This window comes from Pseudorasbora parva, chromosome 13, assembly GCF_024679245.1.
Source record: "Pseudorasbora parva isolate DD20220531a chromosome 13, ASM2467924v1, whole genome shotgun sequence".
In the NCBI taxonomy this organism is placed as follows: domain Eukaryota; kingdom Metazoa; phylum Chordata; class Actinopteri; order Cypriniformes; family Gobionidae; genus Pseudorasbora; species Pseudorasbora parva.
The window spans coordinates 13831888-13855614 of NC_090184.1; the positions used below are offsets into that span (position 1 = coordinate 13831888).

Genomic DNA, 23727 nt, shown 5'->3' on the forward strand with positions numbered 1-23727 from the left:
AATTTTAATTGATGTCATTAATGACTCACCCTAATGTCGTTCCACACCCGAAAGACCTTCATTCATCGAAACACAGTTTAAGATATTTTATATTTTAATCCCAGAGCATAATGCAGTCAATGCCCACTTCACTGTAGCACTAGAAAGCTAATCAAAACATCATCAAAGTAGTCCATATGTAACATCAGTTGGTTAATTAGAATCACTTTAAGCATCGAAAATACATTTTGGTCCAAAAATATCAAAAACTACGATTTTATTTAGCATTGTCTTCTCCTCCATGTGCCTCCAAAAAGAATCAAACGGTTAATGAATCAGTGAATCGATCAAAGATTTGGGTCGCCAATGTCACGTGATTTCAGCAGTTTCAGCAGTTCGCTGCTGAAATCACGTGACATTGGCGACCCGAATTTCTAGATATGGACAGTGAAGTGGGCATTGACTGCATATGCTCTGGGACTAAAATATAAAATATCTTAAACTGTGTCTGAAGATGAACGGAGGTCTTACGGGTGTGGAACGACATTAGGGTGAGTCATTAATGAAATCAATTTCATTTTTGGGTGAACTAACCCTTTAACTTAAGGGGGCCGAATAATTTTGCATGCCCAATTTTTCAGTTTTTGATTTGTTAAAAAAGTTTGAAATATCCAATAAATTTCGGTCCACTTGATGTATACATATATATTTAATTTGTGTACCCTACGCTACATACACACACGCAGGTGGTGCATAATTTTATATATATATGTATTAATATATTATATATATTATATATTATTATTTTATTATATATTATTATATTATATATTAATATATTATATATTTATTATATATATATATATATATATATATATATATATATATATATAATATATATTTATTAATATATTATATATATATATAATATATATTTATTAATATATATATATATATATATATATATATATATATATATATATATATATATATATATATATATATATATATATATATATGCACCACCTGCGTGTGCGTGTACGTAGCCTGACACAAATTCACAAAGCACAGAAGGCCTAGATACCTCGCTTAAGTGAGTATTTACGGTCTGGGTCTGACTGACACACGGAAACTTTGACGCTTCGCATTTGTACAGTAGCTTGCCTCACTACATGTGTAGGGCGGAGCTTCGAATGCAACATAACATTGACAGCGCAACTAGTTTGCTTTAGTCTGGCACGGCAGGAACTCTGAGGCTTCATATGCTTCGACGCTGGGTTAATTCAGCTTAAGAACCTAGTCCAATTACCATGAAGACAGGAGGAGAAATCCCTCCGTGTCCACCGCTGAGCAACTGAAGAAGAGAAACACCGTGAACGTGAATGTTTCCTCATGACAGAAGGACTGGAGATGCGAGCGTCGCTCTCGTGGGCTCTGTCTTCAGGGCAAGATAGCTAGACTTTTCTATTCTTATCTGTAAACCATTTGTTATTCCTACAATAAAGAGCTGCGATTGGGATTTCCTCCGTAAGATTAGACTTTTCTCCACCTCGCTTCTGATCATGGAGATGTTCACGGACGTCTTACTGGTCACTGCAAACGTTGGATCACTGTTTGACAATGTAAGTCGCCTGTTTAAATTTCATACTACTTTTCAGGTAGAATATTACTCAACGTCATAAATGAGTAACGCAACGAAATATTTTGGGGTGTGTTATTTCAAGCGGTTCATTTGCAAATGCACGTACTTCACTAGAAACCTGCTTTTCAGCGCTGTGTTTGTTTAGGTGATCTTGAAAATAGACGTTTTATGAATATAGGTAGGCCAAATCACCCCATGAATAGCTGCGTTTTAAAAGACTCCGAACGGCGCTATATATTAATCGGTGTAACTGTTAATGTTGTTACGTTAACTCATCCGTTGTTATATTCTAAGGGGCCGTTCATAAGAGACGCCGCCTTGCGTCATTGTGCGTCGTTTTATTTTTTTATGTAAACACTTTGTAAATACTGAAGTCTTTCACCGTTTCTTTTCCAGCTTCGTACTTCTCGTTTTTAAGTTGCCATATCAATTTAAAAGAAGTTCAACTTTTAAAACGCTTCGCGAGACGCGAGTGTTGCGTCTTGCTGTTTTTGAACGCGAGAACGCGTCCTGCGCGAGTGGCTCCGACACCTCTCTCTTATCAGCTGGACGTTCTCATGCGGCTCCTCCATATTGCAGGTAACGTACTGCTGTGAACCCACTTCAGGGTTTCTTCGCTCCACTGGGCCTTTCTTACACACGAGTCCCCAGTCTAGAGTGATATCCTCCCCCATTCACAGTGTGCTGTATGACAGCACCTCCCCACAGGTCTAACGACCTATCACACACCGCGCGACCGGCCTGTGTGTGTATTCAAATAAAACAGGAAACTGACAACCAGTTGTGAGATATTTCAAAGCGCTACCGCGAAACTGGGGAGTTGCTATACTGCTACTACACACACACTCTGGCCTGCAGTTATGTTAGTCTACTGAAGGAAAAAAAACAATTATACATGAGCTTTCATTATGAATTGTGAATAGCTAATGTTGGCAGTTTATGACAAGTTGTCTTTACATTTTTTACGACAGACCCATTTTTATGTTACCATGGTTGCTTTCATGTAATTAGTATCGTTTTCAGTTTCACTAGTACTTGTTTCTTAAATAACTAGTACCTTTTCCAATATTGTGGAAGTGGTTATTTAAAGTCACCATGAAAAAAAAAGTTGTAATTCTTATTTTTCATAGAATATTGCAGTATTTATTTTAAATGATTTATCCATGCGCATCATAGTTTTTTTTAATGAATGTACCGTCGTAATCTTTAATCAAAGTAATTTCCAAAGACATTTTTTGATGAGTTTTTTCGGTGCAAGGATGAATAACTCACTCACATGAGATCTGAGCAATAGTAAACAACAACCATACATTCCTGACAGACAAAAACAAGTCCCACCGTACATTTTTTTTCTTGTTTGAGAAGCGTATTACTTAGGCCTCGTCCACACGGAGACACATTTAGCTATAAGTAAAAAAAAATGAAAAGAAAAAATTTGTATCAGCGCTTAAAGGACAACTCCGGTGAGAAATGAACCTAGGGGTAATTAACAGATGGTTACAGAGTAGATCGTTCTCTGGGATGCGTTATCATGGAAATCGAATGTAAAGAGTTTTATCTTTAAAAACAGATTAGCTTATAACACTAGTCTGTGGGGCACAGAGTAGTGAAATTAAATCGCTAGTTAATACCACTAACAAGGCTAAAAATAGCCTCACACTAACACAGTAGCATAATGAGGGTCCCTACATGCAAACCGAAGCATTGAGAACTTTGTAAGAGTACAAACAGTTTAATAAAAAGACACTTTATAAACATAGTACATTACGCGTTCACGGACAGGCGCCATCGAGCCACGAGCGCTCTGCTAAGGGATGAACTGTGACTTGGAATCTCATATGGTCCGTTGTTTCCGGAAGAAAACACTGAACACAACAGAGAAAATAAATAAATAAAACTAAAAATGTCCATGTTATTACATTTCACAAACTTAATTCCTATCGACCAGCTCACTTAGAACAGCGCTCGTGGATCGATTAGTCGAGACTGTTTTCCAAGATGGTGCCTGTCCGTGAACGCGTAAGGGACTATGTTTATAAATTATCTTCTTATTATACTGTTTGTACACTTACAAAGTTCTCAATGCTTCGATTTGCATGTAGGGACCCTCATTATGCTACCGTGTTAGTGTGAGGCTATTTTGAGCCTTGTTAGTGGTATTAACTAGCGATTTAATTTTACCACCCTGTGTCTACCCTGTGCCCCATAGACTAGCGTTATAAGCTAATCTGTTTTTAAAGATAAAACTCTTTACATTTGATTTTCAAGAAAACGCATCCCAGAGAACGATCTACTCGGTAACCATCTGTTAATTACCCCTAGGGTTATTTCTCACCGGAGTTGTCCTTTATTCCAGATGGATCCAAAGTTTTTAGGAGCCTGACACTGGTATTTAAAAAAAAAACGGGTCTCAGAGTGGATAAATCTGAAACCGACATCCTTACGTTTTCGTTAAAGACGATACAAGAAGGCCATACAATTACAGACACTGGGCATGCACTGTAAACCCTAATGTTGTCTTTACTTAAACAAATCAAGTAAACTTGACTAAATATTACTAGTTTAGTCTAAAAACTCAGTCATATAAGTTAGTATAACTTATTAACCTACAAAATGCATAAACTTAAGATTTCAAGTTGTATGAACTCAAAATCATAAGTAATTAAAATAGCTCACTCTGGTCTTGCTTTGATGTGATTGGCCATGCAAGGAGTTCTGTCTAGCAACAAGAGAACGAATTCACTGATTGGAGGACATTTCCAAAAGGCGGTCCTTTTCGCCTCACCTGTTGCTTGTTGCTGATTCAAATTAAGATGGAGACTTTTTCATTGTGTGCAATCTTAAATTCGGTAAGTAAAAATTTGTAAGTTACTAAACCTAACAATAATACGTGAACTAACTTATAACCAGATTGACTTTATTTCTGTTTTAATGAAAATAATAGTTTTGTTGGAAGTCACCATGATGGAGATAAGTGTTTGCTTTAGTTGGGCTCTTGACAAATGATAATGTAATATTAGTGTTTCTCTGGCTGCTTTGTGTTTGTGAGACACATATGTTAAGTAACAAAAAGCCAAGAGAAAATATCATCAAGTGGTGTTGTTTATTCATTGATGATGATAATAACATCATCAAGTATAGGCAGAATCCCTGATCTTGTGCAGAGTCCAATGCTTTGGATATCAAAGCAGTTATTAATAGTTTTGAAATATTAATAATACTAGAATCTTCACTATTGTGCTAATATAATTTTTTTTTTTTTTTTATGTTCACAAAATGTTTAAATCTATGGCATTATTTAGACACATACACACATCACTAATCTGCGTATGAATCTCTACAATGGTGACAAAACTTTTTACAATGGTGAAAAAATCTGATAAACAGATCAACTCTGAACATAAAACAAGCTACAAAAACACCAGAACAAAACAGCAAAAGTAACAGCAAATAGTAAGAATTCAAAGAAAATTTGTCACAATTCAGACGCATAATTTATTCATGCTGCAATGCATGTTGGGACCAATGGGGAAGTTTTGATTGGTTGTACCCAGCATGGTGTACTGAACTGGTGTAGCAAGTTTGGTGAACTTAACAATTTAAGTACAGTGAAAGTGAGCACCAAGTTAAGTAAACTTAAATATTCAAGTTTTAGGAGACTCCATTACTCAATTGAATTGAGGGAATCACTTTCCTCAAATCATTTGAGTATTCTCAACTTATTAGGGTTTACAGTGTGCACACATCAATATTGTGTAATTTAATTACTGCATTTGCATTATTGTAAAAGTAGGTTTAAGGTTGTGGTAGGAGTAGACATTAATAAAACACAATCTGGTAAGTAGCTAATTTATCTTGCCTCGCATCCTATTATTGCTGTACTCCTTCTAGCCATAACTCTTCTTCTCTGTTTTTAATGTATTTCTGTGGTAGAATTACAGCGCCACACACTGGCCTGGCATTATATATACTACATCATTCTGAGGCAGTTTCGTGTGTACGCAGATATTTTTTGAGATGAGAAAAAAAAAAAGATTAAATAGGGAAAACTCTGGCTTCATGTGGATTATCCGATCCGTGACTCGTGATCCGAACCGTGAGTTTTGTGATCTGTTACACCACTACAAAATGGTGACTTCACTGTAAGGGACTCGCGGTGTATGTAGATAGAAATGACTCATTCTAAGGTCATAAAAAAATAGTGGTTCATTATGTATTTATAAACCACTAAACAAAGTTATGTATATTATATATCATTTCTGTCAATAGATAAATCATGATTATTACACACTGCACATTTAAGATAAAGGCATGATTAATACCATGTCAAATCATGAGACTTGATGAAGGAAAGATTTTACTAAATTTCTAAATAATCCAATTTTTAGATGATAAAACTGGATCAAAACTGGAACTAGTCAGAGTCTTGCTACAGAAATAATTTTGCCTCATACTATGCATGTTCAGCCCTGTCTTTCCGGAGTGTTTTTTGTTGGAGCATTGGCTTCATTGTGTGTATGGAGGACTGAGGCTACAAGTGGAAATTTGGCCCTGTACCCAGTTTCCTCCAGCCATGTTTGGCTGAGAAAAAGCACATGTCACAGTCCATTGTGACTGTAAACAGATGAATATCTTTTCCCAAAGGACTTCAACCCTTAGTCGCTTCTTTTTTTGAATAGGTCAGTATAAATGTTGTAGCAGACTTCCAAAAATGGTTACATTCTTCTTATCCACATGAAGGGTTTACCAGACCTTTCAAGTTTTGCAAGATCCTTGAGTTTAGTGTTTAGCTGTTATTCGTCATGTCTAATGAGGTGATCATATTTAGTGAAAGGACAAATCTCACAGAAGATGCTAAATGTCTTCATTTCCTAAAAGGATTGAGTCTAAGTAGAGACAATCGGTGTTAAAGGTTTATACAATCCATTTATGCAAAAAAGTGATTAATTAAGGGCATTTTCAGACCTCTACATTGTTTGGTTTGTTCTGAAACAGGGACTTAATTTGTTACAATGTTGCTTTTTCTTCTTGGTTCTGTTCACTTTCACAAGGCAACATTTCAAAGCAAGCCAAAATGTGTTTATGCAAGTCACGTGAGTAAAACTTTCTTATTCGTTAGAGTTCACCCCTTTATGTTCCTGCTTCACCAAGGGGTGTCCAATCCTGATCCTGTAGGGCCATTGTCCTGCAAAGTTTAGCTCCAAACCCAATTAAACACAGCTGAACCAACAAATCAAGGTCTTACTAAGGATACTAGAAACTTCTAGGCAGGTGTGTTTGGCGCAAGTTGGAGCTAAACTCTGCAGGACAGTAGACCTCTGAGACCGAGTTTGGACACCCCTGGCTTCATCTATCAAGATGGATTGACAGGTTGGCTTATTGTGGCTTTATCGTAGCTGTCCTGACACATGAAAACACTAATATGAATGTACCATTGATTCATACATTGCATCAACAAGGTGCTGAAAGCATTCTTTAGAAATGTTGGCCCATATTGATAGGATAGCATCTTGCAGTTGTTGGAGATTTGTGGGATGCACATTCAGGGCACGAAGCTCCCGTTCCACAACATCCCAAAGATGCTCTATTGGGTTGAGATCTGGTGACTGTGGGGACCATTTTAGTACAGTGAACTCATTGTCATGTTCAAGAAACCAATTTGAAAATCCTGCTGGAAGTACCCATCAGAGGATGGGAACATGGTGGTCATAAAGGGATGGACCATCCACTTCAAGTTTGTGCATGTTGTGGCTTCACAAATACTTTGCTGCATACCTCGGTTGTAACAAGTGGTTATTTCAGTCAAAGTTGCTCTTCTATCAGCTTGAATAAGTCGGCCCATTCTCCTCTGACCTCTAGCATCAACAAGGCATTTTCGCCCACAGGACTGCCACATACTGGATGTTTTTCCCTTTTCACACCATTCTTTGTAAACCATAGAAGTGGTTGTACGTGAAAATCCCAGTAACTGAGCAGATTGTGAAATACTCAGACCTGCCTGTCTGGCAGCAAAAACCATGCCATGCTCAAAAATACTTAAATCAGCTTTCTTTCTCATAAGGGCTGTGCAATATTAAAGAAAAATGCAATATGCGATATCTTGTTAAATAATGCGATATTCGATACGCGATACAATAGTGTGTAAAATCTATTTAAATTATATTTTAATAAAAGTATTAAACTGAGAAAGAATGTGAAACAAATTGTATCAATCTCATAATTCATAATCTGCAAAGGTTATTCAGCCAAGAGCACTGAGTGTTTTTCTCTTGTTCTTATGTTGTTGGGAGCAGCAGCTTTACTATATTAGCTGCCTGTCACTTTAAGAGCTCGGATCCTATAGACACTCATTCGGTTTCTCTTTTTAACATCAAGAAAGTCCCATGGGTAACAGTCGCGTGCCCAGTCGATTCTCTGCTATATGCTTCGACCTAAAACGTACACTTTTCACAATGTTGAAGTAACCTATTAAAATCATTGCGATATTGCGTGTCGTTGCGATATGCATATTGCGATATGTACATTACATTTGCAATATTTCGATAATTTCAGCTCTATTTTTTCATTCTGACAGATTGTCTTGACCAGGACCACACCCCTAAATGCATTGAAGCAACTGCCATGTGATTGGTTGATTAGATAATTGCATTAATGAGAAATTGAACAGGTGTTCCAAATAATCCTTTAGGTGAGTGTATATATATATATATATATATATATATATATATATATATATATATATATATTAGGGGTGTAACGATACGCGTATTCGTATTGAACCGTTCGGTACGAGGCTTTCGGTTCTTGGACTAATTAATTAGATTTGGAAAATAAAAAAGTGTGTGAATTATAAAATGCGTTCAACAAGGTAGCCCAATAACCAAAACGACATAACAGCCAATGCCCCTGACACCGCCGAAGTGAAAGAAAAAAACAAACAAATATGTTTTAGGCTGCTCAGTCAGGTGCTCGCTTACTCAGTAGGCTACGCGCTGAATGCTCGTGGCAAAATGGCTATTGCGTTTAACAAACCAGAAATAGAAGATCCTCCAATAACCAACAGGTCTGGTGTTTGGGTGAACTTTGGATTATTTGTAAGCTATGATGGTGTTGGCAAGAGTGATGGATTAAAAAACAACGGTTTGTCGCATTTGCTGATGGTACAGCAGCGGGAATAATTCATTCCATGTCAATCAACTCATTTACGCCGATAATAAGACGATAAAAAGGAGAAACAGCCACAAACTATCCCCGCAGCATTTAGACTGACATTTCCAACTTCAAATGGCAAAAGACATCACCGCGGCGAGTGGTCTATTTATAGCTGCGGATATGAGACCTAACGCCCGTTTCACACACACTCCGTCTGCAGTGCGTGTGCGGTGCGTATTTTTTTCCGTACCCATGTTAACGGATGACAGCTTTCACACTGCACGCGGATGCGGTCCGTCAGTCCGTTCCAGGAGCGTTGCGTCTGCAGCAGTGCACGGATCGTTTTCGTACCGAGTCTATTTTCTTGCTGCGCTGCGTTGCTGCATTAAAGTGATAGAACATTGTTCGCATTAAAATAAACATGTACTGACGCGAAAATCTAGTAATTTCACCACAGATGCATATCATTTAAAATATACTCTTGTTTCAAAGTCAACACATGGCTTTTTTTTCTCAAGTAAAGCAACAAAACGACACCTTTCCTGGCATTAAGGTTAAAAAAATGTGCCATAATGCAGAGCACTTGTACTTTCTTGGAGGTGAAAAGCAAAGTTCTTTTTGACCTGCAGGATTTCTTTTAAAAGGGTGTAAAAACGAAAGATAAGAGGAGAGTCGACTGTTTTTGAATAGACTATTGTAAGTTTCTAATTTAAAATGTTTGTGATTTAAGGCTATAACTTATGTTTAAATGTTTTGCCACTTGTGTGAGCTGAATCTAAAGTATATAAATATGAATAAATGAGTTTAATAAAATGTTGTTTAAATGTAGTAGGCTACGTAACCTGACTTCTATTAAAGAGTAAACAAAGAGAATTGGAATTCTGACGAGGCATGTTCAGTAAAAACTTTTGGATTTTAAATAAAAAATAATGAATAAATGCTGTGTTTGTGGTACGCAACAGCGGATCAGTTGCGGACTGCAAACGCAGCATGTGTGAAAGCACTACAGGGTGTGGGGCTCCTGCAACGCACACGCAACGCAACACGCACCGCACACGCTAATGTAAAGAGCTAATGTCTTATTCCTGTAACTACATAGAAGATGGGTAAAGTATAGCTCCATCATTGTTCAATGTAAAAAAAAATTATACTTTGTTAGTTTTAATAAAAAAAATAATAAAAAAGGTAATTTATCTGCCAATTTTTTCTTTTTGCTGTATCTAAAACATACCGAACCGAACCGTGACACAAGTGTATCGTATCGAACCGAACCGTGAATTTTGTGAACCGTTACACCCCTAATATATATATATATATATATATATATATATATATATATATATATATATATATATATATATATATATATATAAAAATATATATAAATTGTATATAAGATAAAGTATGTTGCAGTGCTGAACAAACTCTTCATGTTCCTTAAAATAAACCTCATGTTGTTTATGCAGAATGTAAATTCTTATTTAACACATTTATTTTTTCATACTCCAAACATTTCTTAATGCTTTATTTTAAAATTCCCTCAAAAAAAGCCTATTGGATGTTATAATACGTATCAGATTGCATAACCAGTTATCACATTTGGTCAAAAATGTATCAGAAAATCGATGACCGCAATTCATAGCGCACATCATGTTGTCTCTGGCTTAGTTGGGGACACTTAATATTCAATATTATTGACTCTACTGTATTGATCTGACTGTACTAACTCTGTTGTATGAGAACTGAACTGAGATCGATGATGACATTATTTATATATGTTTTTAAGCGCTATATAAATAAAGGTTACTTGACTTGACTTGGTATCAAGGACTCTATGGCATGTTTGAGTAAACTATCTTCTTGTGTTGTCATTTCGAGCAACTTGAACTTGAAAAGAGAATCTTGCTAAACAAGAAAAAGTCAAGTTTATGGCAGCTTACTCGAATAACATGCATTTTGTTTTTGCATACTTGCATGAAGTGTTTCTGGCTGAAGGCTCTTTTGTCAAGGCCTTTTTGTTACGCAATGAGGGTTTCAGCAATGACTGATCTTTTTTTATTGTAAACTGATTGCTTTTTTGGGAGAGTTGCATGTCAGATCAATGATGGAATAACCGAATGCACAGGTGCAACTATCTGAGGAACTCCTCATTAGAGCTGCATGGTTAAAGCTTTCTTTTCCCTCCGATAGTGACTCCTCTAGACACTGCAGTGTTTACCTGCCATTTTAAAGTACGCTAATTCAATGAACTTAGTTCTATGCTATTTAAAGTCGGCTGTAAGCGCGTCTGGAGCGGGCAACAGGAAATGATGCATTTCAAATTTGGGAAATCCTCTTGAGAGATAAAATGAAGGAAGTTTCCACTGGCCTCCCCACCCTTCAAATTCAGTGGAACCAAGAAAACAAAGATAGTGAACAAAAGTCCATAAAAGGTCTTTATAAGATCAAAGTAACACTGAATTGCATCAGATGCAATTCTGTTCTGGGCCCTGTCAAATTCACTAGAATCAATGAGGCTCTGCTCTGCTGCTCCATCCATTTATTTCACCGGCTGTGCAGTCAAATTCTCTTGACCTGATTTCACTGCATGCTTGACTGACTGTGGAAGGGAGTGGTTAGTGTTTTCACTTTTTTAGTGGCCATTGCATGAAAGAGACAAAAACAAATGAAACTGTGCAACATGTAGCACAGTATGTTTTAGACAACCTGCAGATACACTGGCAGTGGTCTGCCTTCTATTAGAGTTCTCAAATGAACATCGGAAAGTCTTGTACCTTACTATTCTGCAATGAGTTGACCGAAGGACTGAAGTGAATCACACTTGTGGTTATAATATAGCAGACCACGGGCACATATCTGTGACACTGATAAAACTGGTCTTTTTTGTAGCAACCAGTGTTATTAGGAAGTAGATACAGATATCTTTAAATATGTTGTGTAACATTTAGTCATTCTGTGGCCGTTTTTTTTAAAAACTGTTTATTTACTAAAACCTTTAGCGGGGTGTGAAGTAACAAAATACAAATACTTATGTTACTGTAATTAAGTGTTTTTTTTAATCAGAAATTGTACTGGACAAAAAAACTAAACTTTTAATAGTCTCCTTACCACATATTATTGGTCAGGAAATTAGCAAAATGTAAAGCAAAAAGAAAAGGCACTACTCAAAAAGCAACAGCTGTCTCTGAAAAACATCAAAGACAGAATGAAGTTTTTGGCAGAGTGTGAGAAGTTTGGTTCAGAGTGGTTCAGAAGAGTTGTGTGGAGCGATGAATCACAATGGAACACAAGTTGATGCTCCAGAGTGGTGTCATCGGGCTAGGGGTGTCGAAATGAATCGTTTCTAGTAGAGATGCCACAATGCTCAGTAAAATATTGAACCGTTCGGTACGGCATTCACGGTTCAATACGCGCTTGTGAATTGCGTTTTTTCTGGTTTTGCATTGAATTAATTATTTTTCTACAAATTCTATCATTTGCCTCCATCCCAATATACTGAACAACAATATACATTCACATCACACATTAGTTATACTGACGGAACAGTATAGTTATTCACAATCACAAAAGTTTATTATTTGTATGCGCTTTAAAGCCGGTTAAACATTTCATTTGCGTGCTTATGCACAGTTTTAACATGCGCTTTTTCGAGCGCGAGCACTAAACGCCTGTCAAACACGTGATTACTGGACTCTGGTCATACTGTGTTAATACTGTCGAATACACACAAGTTTAACATACATTAACACAGTCAGTTATGTCTACAGTGCTAGAACTGCGCTAGACTGAAGCGTAGAGGTGAGCGTGCATTTGCGGTAGCAGGGCCACGACTCTGGAATACCCTGCTTTTAGAGATCAGGCTGGCCCCTACCCTGTCTATTTTTAAGTCACTGTTAAAAAAATTTCTATTTACTTTAGCGTACTGATTACCCTGATGTGTTTGACTTTTAAAAGTTGTGCTTTTTATTTTTTACTCTCTTCTGGTTTTATTTTTATGTATGTATGCTATTCTTGACCTTCTGTAAAGCACTTTGGTCAGCCTGGGGGCTGTGGGAAATGTGCTATATAAATAAAATTGAACTTGAACTTGAACTACAGTGAAAGTAAAATCGCATGTGTCTGTATATTAGATGCACGCAGGTCTTTAATTGACAGCAGCGCAGCCTAGTGAACACACTGTCCTTAAAGGGACAGTTGACCTCTAAAATGATGTATTATTTACTCACTCTAATACTGTTCCAAAACCTGTATTCATTTCTCAATGAAAGAGTTTTTTTAATAACAACAAAAGACAGAGAAAATCACTGACTGCTCTTGACTGAAAAACTACTACAGTAGCTAAGAATCAATGTATATTTTATAGTTAAGTCTATGTAGTGTTTTATTTTTAAATTTATTAAATACATTTCACACTTAAATGCTGCTGTACAGCTCTGAGCTGCCAGTGTACATCTTTATATATATTTATTTTATATTACACTGGGAATGTGTACAATTTTTTTTAAGTTTAAGTAAGGTTTTTCAAAAGGTGTTTTTTCAAGCAATCTCAAGGTATTATTGACTATAAAGTACCGGTATATGAATAATGCAGTGCTAACTGACAGCCTTTTTAATGTTTAGTATCGTCTGCTCACTAAGGCTGCATTTATTTAATCAAAAATAAAGTTACAACAGTAATATTGTGAAATATTATTACAAATTAAAAAACCTATTTTCTATCATAAAATTGGCAAATATAGGGTAAAAATATTATAGATATTAGTGGTTAAAGGTGGGGTAAGTGCTTTCTGGTAACCGTTGTTGTTATTTTAAATCAACAAAACAAACACGCCCCTATCCCTAAAAAGGGTCTCGGTCCTATTTTTGATAGCTCCACCCTACACACACGTAACCCAGGCAACGACTATAGCAGAATCTGTGTGTTACTAATACCAGGTCAAATATTCAATGAAAAAGTGAATATCCATCACAAAAACACAAACAGTTCTCATGAACAACTCGATAGAAAGTTGTTCATTAACATGAGCCGACAGCCCAACTAATGAACAACATATTACAATTATGACAAGATTAGAGTTATAGCGATCACAAAAACACAAACAGTTCTCATGGCAACTCGATAGTACACAAGCTCGATAGTCCAGCTAACGAAATATTACAATTATGACCAGATAAGGGTTCTATAGATCATGAAAAGAGAAAACAAACATATATTAGGAGTATATTATCTTACTTGTAGGACACATTTTGTGAGCTGACGCTTGAAACAGTCAGTGAGGAGATTTAGACGCTCCATACAGTGATTGGAAATTAATGGGTCTTTATCATCGCTGAAGTGAGTGACAATACAGTCGCAAATGAACAAACAAGCGAACATGACACACGAGCATATTCAAGCAAAAGCCAGCGTATATTAGTTTGCGGCTAATGTCCGTCCTGTGTGACTCGTGTGTTTTGAATAATGACCTGCACTGAGCCTCTCTTCTCACCATCAATAGTAGACACGCCCCTTACCTGCTGATTGGCTACAAGTTTGTTATTGGACTTGGCCTGAGTCCGTTTTGTAAAACGGCTTTGAAATAGCTAGGCCTGTCGCGATAGTCGATAAATCAATTAAACGCACGATAAAAAAAATGAGCTTGATAATTTTTCCGGCCGCGATAATTGCCATATGCATTCTTTTTTGTTTTCCTCGTCTCTCTCGTTGACTGAGCGCGCCTCGTCCGTTTGGGGAGGTGTTTATACTCGACGCGCAGACCGGGTGCGGCGTGATGAGACGTCATTCTCGGCCAGCAGATTCGTCTGGAACTCATGGCTCTTCGGTTGCGGAGCCACACGCATAGTTACGAAGTTTGACGTGCACAACGGCAAGCAAAATGGGGTCTCGCGCAACGTCATTTTTGCCGCGCGCATCCTTGCGCTCGAGCGGACGCGTCGTGTATAAACGATGCTTAAAGCTACACTGAAGTTTTATAAACGCAAGTTAATTCTTCAGTTCAATCTTTGTGTGCTAAAAAGGCACAAAAGTTCCTCTAGAGATAGCAAGACACATTCTCCTTTTTTTGCCAAATAAATGAAAAGCATGTCATCAATGTTCTTCTCTCTTGCTATATCAAAATATCACTTTCCTCAGAGATGGTCAAATTCAGTTTGTGCATGATTAGGCTATGATATAATTTTAAAAAAAATACTGTATCCTAAATTGTGGATAATTAATATATCATATGCTGCAGTACATTTCTGGATTAAAAGAAAAATAACAACAAGAACCGTACAGAACGGAAAACCGTGACCCTAAAACCATGATACGAACCGAACCGTGGGTTTTGTGAACCGTGTCGTCCCTAATATGCACCTAAAACACAATCATCCGTTGCAGTTTTTATCCATTTTATTTATTGTTTTTGGTTCTTATTTAAATGCATTTTTTTAAACAGACTGAGAGTCCATGCTTTTATTGTTTTTGGTTGTTTTGTTCATTTATTGTGGTTATTTAAAATGTTTTCCATTTTTAGTGTTAAGTAGTCTTTAGAAAATAAAGTTTATTGATCTTTGAAAGGTTTACCTGCATTTTTATGCCATTATCATTATTTTAGATGAAAATGGTCTCAGAACGACAATATTATCGTTTATCGCAACAATTTCTTGGCCAATTGTCATTCTTGTCCAGCAAAATTTGTTATCGTGACAGGCCTAGAAATAGCACTTATCCCACATTTAATGTTCAGTAGTGCATTTGATATCTTACTGAATTAAAATCAAGAGATGAGATAAAATAAATCTGTCACAAATTTAGACAAAGTATTTTTGACATTTCTGTCCCCCTCAGTTCTGCAAAGATGGCTACACCCTTGATCGTAAGCTTAGTGTGAAATTTAACAAATGCCTCTCTAACACATTGGAACATGGAGGAAGAGGTGTCATTGTGTGGGGTCATAATGAGGTGTCATCTTTAGCTGTTGGTATCAGTAAACTATTTCAATGTGAAAAGTCAAGTTTAAAGGGGTCATATAATGCCATTTTTATGATTCTTAATGCCATTTTTATGATTATGTGATTCTTTAGTGTCTAAATGAAAACTTTGTAATATACTCTAATTAAACACTCTCATTAGTATTGTAAGAAAGCACTCATTTTACCTGGTCAAAAACAGCTCTGTTTTCACCAAGCCATTTCGGTGCATACCCCTTTAAATGAAGAATGACAGAGGGGCGGCCAAGGGGGTAATCTAGCACTCGGAAAGCGTACCACCCATATGGGCGGCCATTGCTAACCAAGCCATCACCTGCTGTTAGCATCCCATTGACTCCCATTCATTTTTGCGTCATTTTGACAGTGAATAACTTTACATCTGAGGCATTTAAAGACTCCATTTGTCCATTGTTTATTTCTAAAGAAACACGACAATGTATAAAAGGCTCCATTAACTTGTATCTTACACTATCGCCCTGTAGAAGCTGTTTTAAAAAAAAATATGGAACAAGATGACAGTGAAACGCAGTTCGTAGATGGGAAGGAAGGAGGCGGGAACCGGCGAACATTCAACAACTTTTATTAAATAAACACAACGAAAGTAAACACGGGCAGCCCCTCACGGACAAGTGCCTGCAAACACATAACAAAACATAAACAAAAACTCAACGTAAAGTCCAGGCCTGGTTATCTCTCGTCTTCCACTGTCTTTGTTCCTCCTTTTATACTCCCGTCACTCCGCCGTGGTGAGACGAGTCCGGTGTGTTGCGCAGCTGGCGCTCATTATCACTCACCACCGGCCCACTCTCACGGTCCCTCGCCTTGCTGCTTGCCACAGACAGCTCCAACGAAATTCGACATTTAAGGCTAAACAGGACGTTTCTGAATGGTTGGTTAACGTAATGTCACTTTGATCTATCTGGCAGGGTAATGTTAGCGCGAATGCTATGTGTTTACTGATTAGTTCATTGACAGATTGATGTTACACCAAGGCCAATAAAACCTTTTTTTCTTTTAATGTCGGTTTGTCAGTGATACGTAATGTTATCTATGCATTGTAATAACTGTTACAACACGATTTATTTTTAGTCAGTAACAGACACCTTTATAAACCATCTGCATAATTAAGCTTAGTGTTAACTTACCACATCCACGTTAACTTTAAAACCAGCGTACACAGTTTGTAATAACACAATAACCATAACGTGTTGTTCATTATAAACGTGGGATTATGAATTATATTGAAAACATCATACATAGAAAGCATGCCGTAATTTAACGTTACCCTGTAAAGTTTAGCTGCAGTTTATCGTGAAGCGTTTCAACTTCTTGTGGAGGGGCAGCATAAACACGAAGAGCTGGTACAGATCTTTATTCAGGAGCAGCTGAATTAAATGTTCGGATTTAGGAACATCAGAATGACTGCTGTGTTCATTATTACACCCAAGAACAGACACCTACAATCGCCCAGCGTCTCTACTTATACAATGGCGGACTGTAACAACCATAGTAGAGGATGGATACCCGACCCAAGCTCGACGGGTCCCGAGGGTACACGGTTTGTTTTTGTGATTAAAATAAATGTAAAATATTACCCTTACATCCGTCTTCCTGTGTGCGGAAATTTGTTTACCGGTATGTCGCTGTGACAACAACGCGCAACACGTGCGTGCATATCGCCCGCGGCATCCTTGTCATTCCAGCCAGCAGCAGTAGCAATGAACTTCAGCGCTGCTGGCTGGACCGTCGAGAAGAGGAGGACAGCCTTGAAGCCATCTATTGATGATGCAATCCTTTTTCTGCATAAAACCTTGATTAGCCTAAACTTTGATGGAGAGATTTATTAAATAGATCTTTTAATCTATTTATTAAATAGATTAAATAGATAGACTTTCAGTTCAATAAGCATTTCAATTGTGTTACGTTAATGTTTTGTTCTGTTAGCTTGGGCCATTTTTAGTAGACCTTTGTTCATTTCATTTCAGTTGGCTATTTGATTGGGCTCTGTGTAATGTTTGATGCCCCATGTGCGTGCTGATGCCCTCGTCTGTAAACATTTCAGAATGCCTTCCTACAGTTGCTTAATAAAAGCGGGCTTTCCACACAAACAAACGTAGCTACATGTGTCATTAGTATATGAGGGAAAAAGATTTTAACTGTTGGGCTCGGGTCGGGCTCGGCCATAGATATCTTAATGCCTGTCGGGCTCGGGTCGGATTCGGGTACTGCTCTGTCAGACGTGGGCGGGGCTCGGACAGAAAAATGCAGCCCGATCCGCACTCTAGACCATGGACATCATATATATTTGAAACTTATATGATGTCTATGGTAACGACGACAGCTTGAGCTCACGCAGGGCGGGTCTAAGATGAAACGCAGCTTGTCAGTCGTGGGAGGGGCGTCCGATCGTGTGAAAAACACTTGATGGATTTTTATCATTATAGGATGGTTGTGTACAGGCACTGCCAACACACATTTCCATACAATCAGCTTGCAAAAGTGCATGTACCATTATATGACCTCTTTAAGGTCAAGTTGTTTACGAGCAGACAATATACAACATTGGCAGGCATTATGCAAATGTAGAGATGCAGAACCATCACCCAGCGGGATTCAAAATACAAATGTCTCGTTTAGGCAGTTCAGAGTCAATTCTTTCTTTTGGGAGACAATTGGCACCCCGACTCAGCCTGGTTTTTCCCCAAGGTTTTTTCCTCCACTCTGGCCCTGAAGTTGTTTTGGTTCCTTGCCACAGTTGCCTTTGGCTTTTGGCTTGCTCAGTTGGGGACACTTAAAATTCAACTATATTACTGATCTGCCATCTTTGACACTATATGATAACTGAAATGAGCTGTATGACATCACTGTTTTCTCCAGAGCGGCTGTACAGCCGAATCAAATTCCGTTGCATTATTTTCCTGTTAACACTGTGAAGCTGCTTTGAAACAAACATTGTAAAAAGCACTATATAAATAAAGGTGACAATAACTTTATTTATCAGGCATTTTTGACTTTACAATTTTGCAGAACATTCACAGTCACAAACAGCTTATATTACTGCATGAAAGGGAATATAAGGCCCCGTCCACACGAAGCCAGCGCTTTCCCAATCCGATCTTTTTTTTCCTCGTTTCAAGAAATATCTGCGTCCACACGAGATTGCGAAAACTGACTAAAAACGATGTAGTTTGCATGCCAGGCCAGTGTGTGGCGCTGTAATTCTGCCACAGAAATACACTAAAAACGGAGAAGAAGAGTTGTGGCTAGCAGGGGTATAGCAGTGGTCGGAGGTGAGGCAAAATATCACAATAAAATAACAATAAATACATTTGCTACTTAACAGATGTGTTTTATTAATGCCTACACCTACCCCAACCCAAAACATACCCTTACAATAATGCAGATGCGTTAATTAAATGACGCGATATTGATGTGCGCAAGCCCAGTGCCCGTAGTTGTATCCCTTAACTTTTTCACCGTGCTGGACGTAGTGTGATGACATCACCGTTTCAGAAAATATATGGATTCGCTGTACACACGAAAACGGAAGATGATCGTTTTCAGATTTATCCACTTTGGGACCCGGTTTCGAAAAATATCGGATTCATGCTTCTAAAACGCCAGATCCGTGTGGACGAAACGCTGATACGGTACAAAATTTATACGTATACAGCTAAACACGTCTCCGTGTGGACGGGGCCTAAGAAGAAGAAAAAAACATAATAGGGCCACTTTAATGCTTTGGAGTACAGGAGAATATTGCAGAATGTCTTGCTTCTCACAATTGAAAAGTTGTTGTCCAAAGAGGAATGATCAGATGTTATTTTTTAGATATGTCCCTGCCCACACATTGCACACACAACCAAGAAGTACACTGTCAGAAAAAAAGGTACATTGCTGTCACTGGGGCGGTACCCTAAGGTACAAAACCCAAAAGGTACTAACATGTACCTAAAAGGTACTACTCTGTACCTTTAAGGTACTAATACGCACTCTTAAAGTACTGATATGTACCTTTTAAGGTACTAACATGTACCATTTAGGGGTGAGTAAGGTACAAAGATGTACCTTTTCACTTTTGTACCTTAGGGTACCGCCCCAGTGACAGCCGTGTACCTTTTTTCTGAGAGTGTAGCTTGAGGACAAGTACATCAGACCAGATTTGAACACTATAGTAAATATTTGTTCCTACATTAAACTCATGCTAACTGGGAGACATTTTACAACTACTTATGATAAGTTTGAAGCCATCATCAACATGAGTGGAACAACACTGACTCTACTTGTAAAAAGCTGTCTGCAAGTTTACCCAGATGGCTTAAACATTTCAAGAAAACAAAGGGGAAGACCAGGGTTTTACAGTCATACAGATGTCTGCAGTATTTGTGCGATTCTTGCTAATTTCCTGACCAGTGATTTGTGATTAAAATGGTTAAGACCATTATAAGAACACTAAATATTATGCCAATTTTGACTTGGCTCATTTCTTGTTTTAATTTTATTTTTATCCATCAAGATGATTGGATAGAGAGGGAATAATCAGTGACTTCAAATTAGATATCAGCTTCTTCTTCTAATGTGAAGAATCATGTTAAGATAAATTTCAGATTTCTGCTTACCAACTGAACGGAGCTGGAATTTTGAGCGAGGTTCCGAGCATTGCATACAATGTTAATAACTCCCGCAAGGTCTGTATTCATTATGTGTGCAATTCCCACTCGCATATCCAGCATTTTCCTACGACCCACGATGCTTTGCGTAAATTATGGAAGTAACTTCCGTTAAACTGTAACTGTGTACATTGTACAATGAATGAAGTGACATTAATCTACTCACCCTTCAACCATCAAACATTAAAAGGAAATGTAAATGCATTAACAAATTACGACAACAGACCATGGATACCTCCACAAGCTATATTACAGATGTGTTAAATATCACTGTAGTAATAATTATTATTCAATTTAGGTTGCCTTAATCAAAAATGTTCATTAATATTTATAAAGTGTTTTCTGTCATTTTGCCAGATAACAAATACTGTATATACATGCTTTAGAAATGTCCTGCTAATTGGGATTATGGGATATATCATAATTAAATAAGGAGAGCAGACCACAAATGTGCGGTGTATATCTTTTGGCATGCTGTTACAGTGAAATATACAAAGAAGAAGAAAAAAATTATCATGAGGAAAATAATGCAGCAGACTGAAAAGAGCTCTCGCCACAGATATTCTTGTGATACCATATCTCATCAAAATACCAAGTGTTACATTCTTAGGATGTCTGAAAATTAAAACATCAGGGAAATGCTGTCAAACCGGCTGATGAGGATTAGGTAGTGCAACCTTGTTTCAGTCTTTTTGAGTGGAAGTTCCCCAAAGCGGAAGTTCTTCCCATTTTTACCATAAACGCTGTAGGCTCATCAGGAAAAAGGTGAATAGAGACGTGCGTTCTGTCCCTCACACGAATCCTCCAGCCGTTGGCAGCTTGTTGACCCTTGATGAGTTTACATTTACATTTAATCATTTAGCAGACGCTTTTATCCAAAGCGACTTACAAAAAAGGGGAGAGCAATAGAAGCAATGAAACAAACAAGGCCAACAACCTGTAAGAGCTGTAAGAAATCTCAATTAATTAGCACAGTACACAATTTTTTTATTTATTTTTTATAGCCATCTACAATAGCCACCTACAACAAAAAACTCACGTACGCAAAATACCGAACACTGGATTTTGATAGCCATGATAACAACCCATTAGGACTAAGGCTGTTTCCCCAACTGTTGTCGTTAAGCAGATTCAGTGGCCCAATGGGTTGGTTTTGTATGGCATTCTAGCTAATCGTGCCGCAATAGCCATCTACAACAAAAACTCACGTACGCAAAATACAGAACACTGGATTTTGATAGCCATGATAACAGGATAACAGTTTAGGTTAGGATGTGTTAAGGCCGTTCTAAAATGCTTATTGGTACTGAAATTAACATCAAATTGTTGTTTTGGTGTATTTGAAAAAGTATTTAAAACAGTTGGATTATAGTTATTATTCATTCTCTACATTTTGTATATAAGGGGTTAGAATCTGCAGCTTACCACTCATGAGTACTTTTAAATAAGCTGCTCTTATACTCTTACTTAATTAGTTTTTTGGACAAGTAATTTTTACTCACACTACATTTTTTGGAAAGTAATGGGTAGCATTACTATCTCTTTTCACACTGTGTATACTATACTGTATACTAATCCTTTAAATAGTTAGTAGCCATTATTTAAGACCTTCACATAACCTGCAGTTTCGGGCAGAATTGGATCGCTATTCAATCACAAAGCTTTATTATATATTGTGGCTAATTTCATAATGTTGGAAAGTAACCAAAAATAATGTAGTAACATTACTATATTAATTATCACATTGTAGAGCACAGTACATGTAAAACAATGCAAAATAAATAAGTACTGGAAACTTGTAGTATATATATATATATATATATATATATATATATATATATATATATATATATATATATATATATATATATATATATAAACTGTACCTGTCTTACAGAAAATATAATAATGAAATAAAAGGCAACATAATTGTACTTGGGGTCATATGAAGTTCATTACTTTGTTTGTTGGGTGTAAAATAATAGATAAACATGCTTTAAGGTTCAAAAACCACATACTGTACATTATTGCAGTACCTCTTGTACTGTACGATATTGCAGTACCTCTTGTACTGTACGATATTGCAGTACCTCTTGTACTGTACGATATTGCAGTACCTCTTGTACTGTACGTTATTGCAGTTCCTCTTGTACTGTACGATATTGCAGTACCTCTTGTACTGTACGATATTGCAGTACCTCTTGTACTGTACGTTATTGCAGTACCTCTTGTACTGTACGTTATTGCAGTACCTCTTGTACTGTACGTTATTGCAGTACCTCTTGTACTGTACGTTATTGCAGTACCTCTTGTACTGTACGTTATTGCAATACCTCTGTACTGTACGTTATTGCAGTACCTCTTGTACTGTACGTTATTGCAGTACCTCTTGTACTGTACGTTATTGCAGTACCTCTTGTACTGTACGTTATTGCAGTACCTCTTGTACTGTACGTTATTGCAGTACCTCTTGTACTGTACGATATTGCAGTACCTCTTGTACTATACGATATTGCAGTACCTCTTGTACTGTACGTTATTGCCAGCCTGTTTGAAACACTCTAATTTCTGCAAAGCCCACCTTCCGAAAAGCTCAAAGAGCTCTAATTGGTCAACTAATCCGGTGTGTGTTGATTGGCCAAACACCTCAAGCATGTGTCGGAAAACAAAGGCCACTTTACCATAATTGCGTTTTTTTTGTTTTAAGGCTTCTAAAGCTATTTTAATCACATTTAATAATGCGGTCTTTATTACCGTATTACGGTAGTTTGAGTCTGAGTTAGTTTCTGAAAATGCAGATGATCAAGCAGTTCTGAATCAATTTTGCAGGCACAACTTGAGCCGAACGTTTTACAGTGGTATGTTTTTATCCTGTAACTCTTACCTTTCAGATATGTTATGTTTTATAACAACGGTTTAATTTGTCATCTTCACTGTAACAACTTTATGTCCGGAAGTGACAAAATAAAAAACAATTTTATACTGAAGTATATTTCTTGTTTATTTAGGTGTGTAAAGGTGTTGTATTCCAAGTGTAGGAAGCCGTAGACAAGCTAACTTTTGGGTTGCATAGCTCAGGAACAGCATTAAAAATACAATTAAACTACATATTGTTTAATTTCATCCATTTTCAGCAGATGGCTAAAGAAAGGGGGATTTGCTTTCGCATTGAAATTTCTCTGTTGGATAGAATAAATCCTTTTGTAGACGACTTTAAGCTTTATAACATGCAGATATTATACATGCACAAACAGATACATTACACAAAAGGAAAACATTAAATATAGTGTAAACTGATAATAAATGCAATTA

The 23727-nt window shown here is 37.2% G+C and overlaps 1 protein-coding gene across 1 annotated transcript in view; it reads left to right on the plus strand.

Moving 5' to 3' along the window:
- Nucleotides 1-1062: 1062 nt before the first annotated feature.
- inpp5l (inositol polyphosphate-5-phosphatase L) overlaps nt 1063-23727 on the plus strand; it is a 52272-nt gene continuing 29607 nt past the window's right edge. The window contains exon 1 of the mRNA XM_067413240.1: nt 1063-1601. Coding sequence (XP_067269341.1) covers nt 1542-1601 — 60 coding nt within the window. The 5' untranslated portion in view covers nt 1063-1541. The remainder of the gene's footprint in view (nt 1602-23727) is intronic.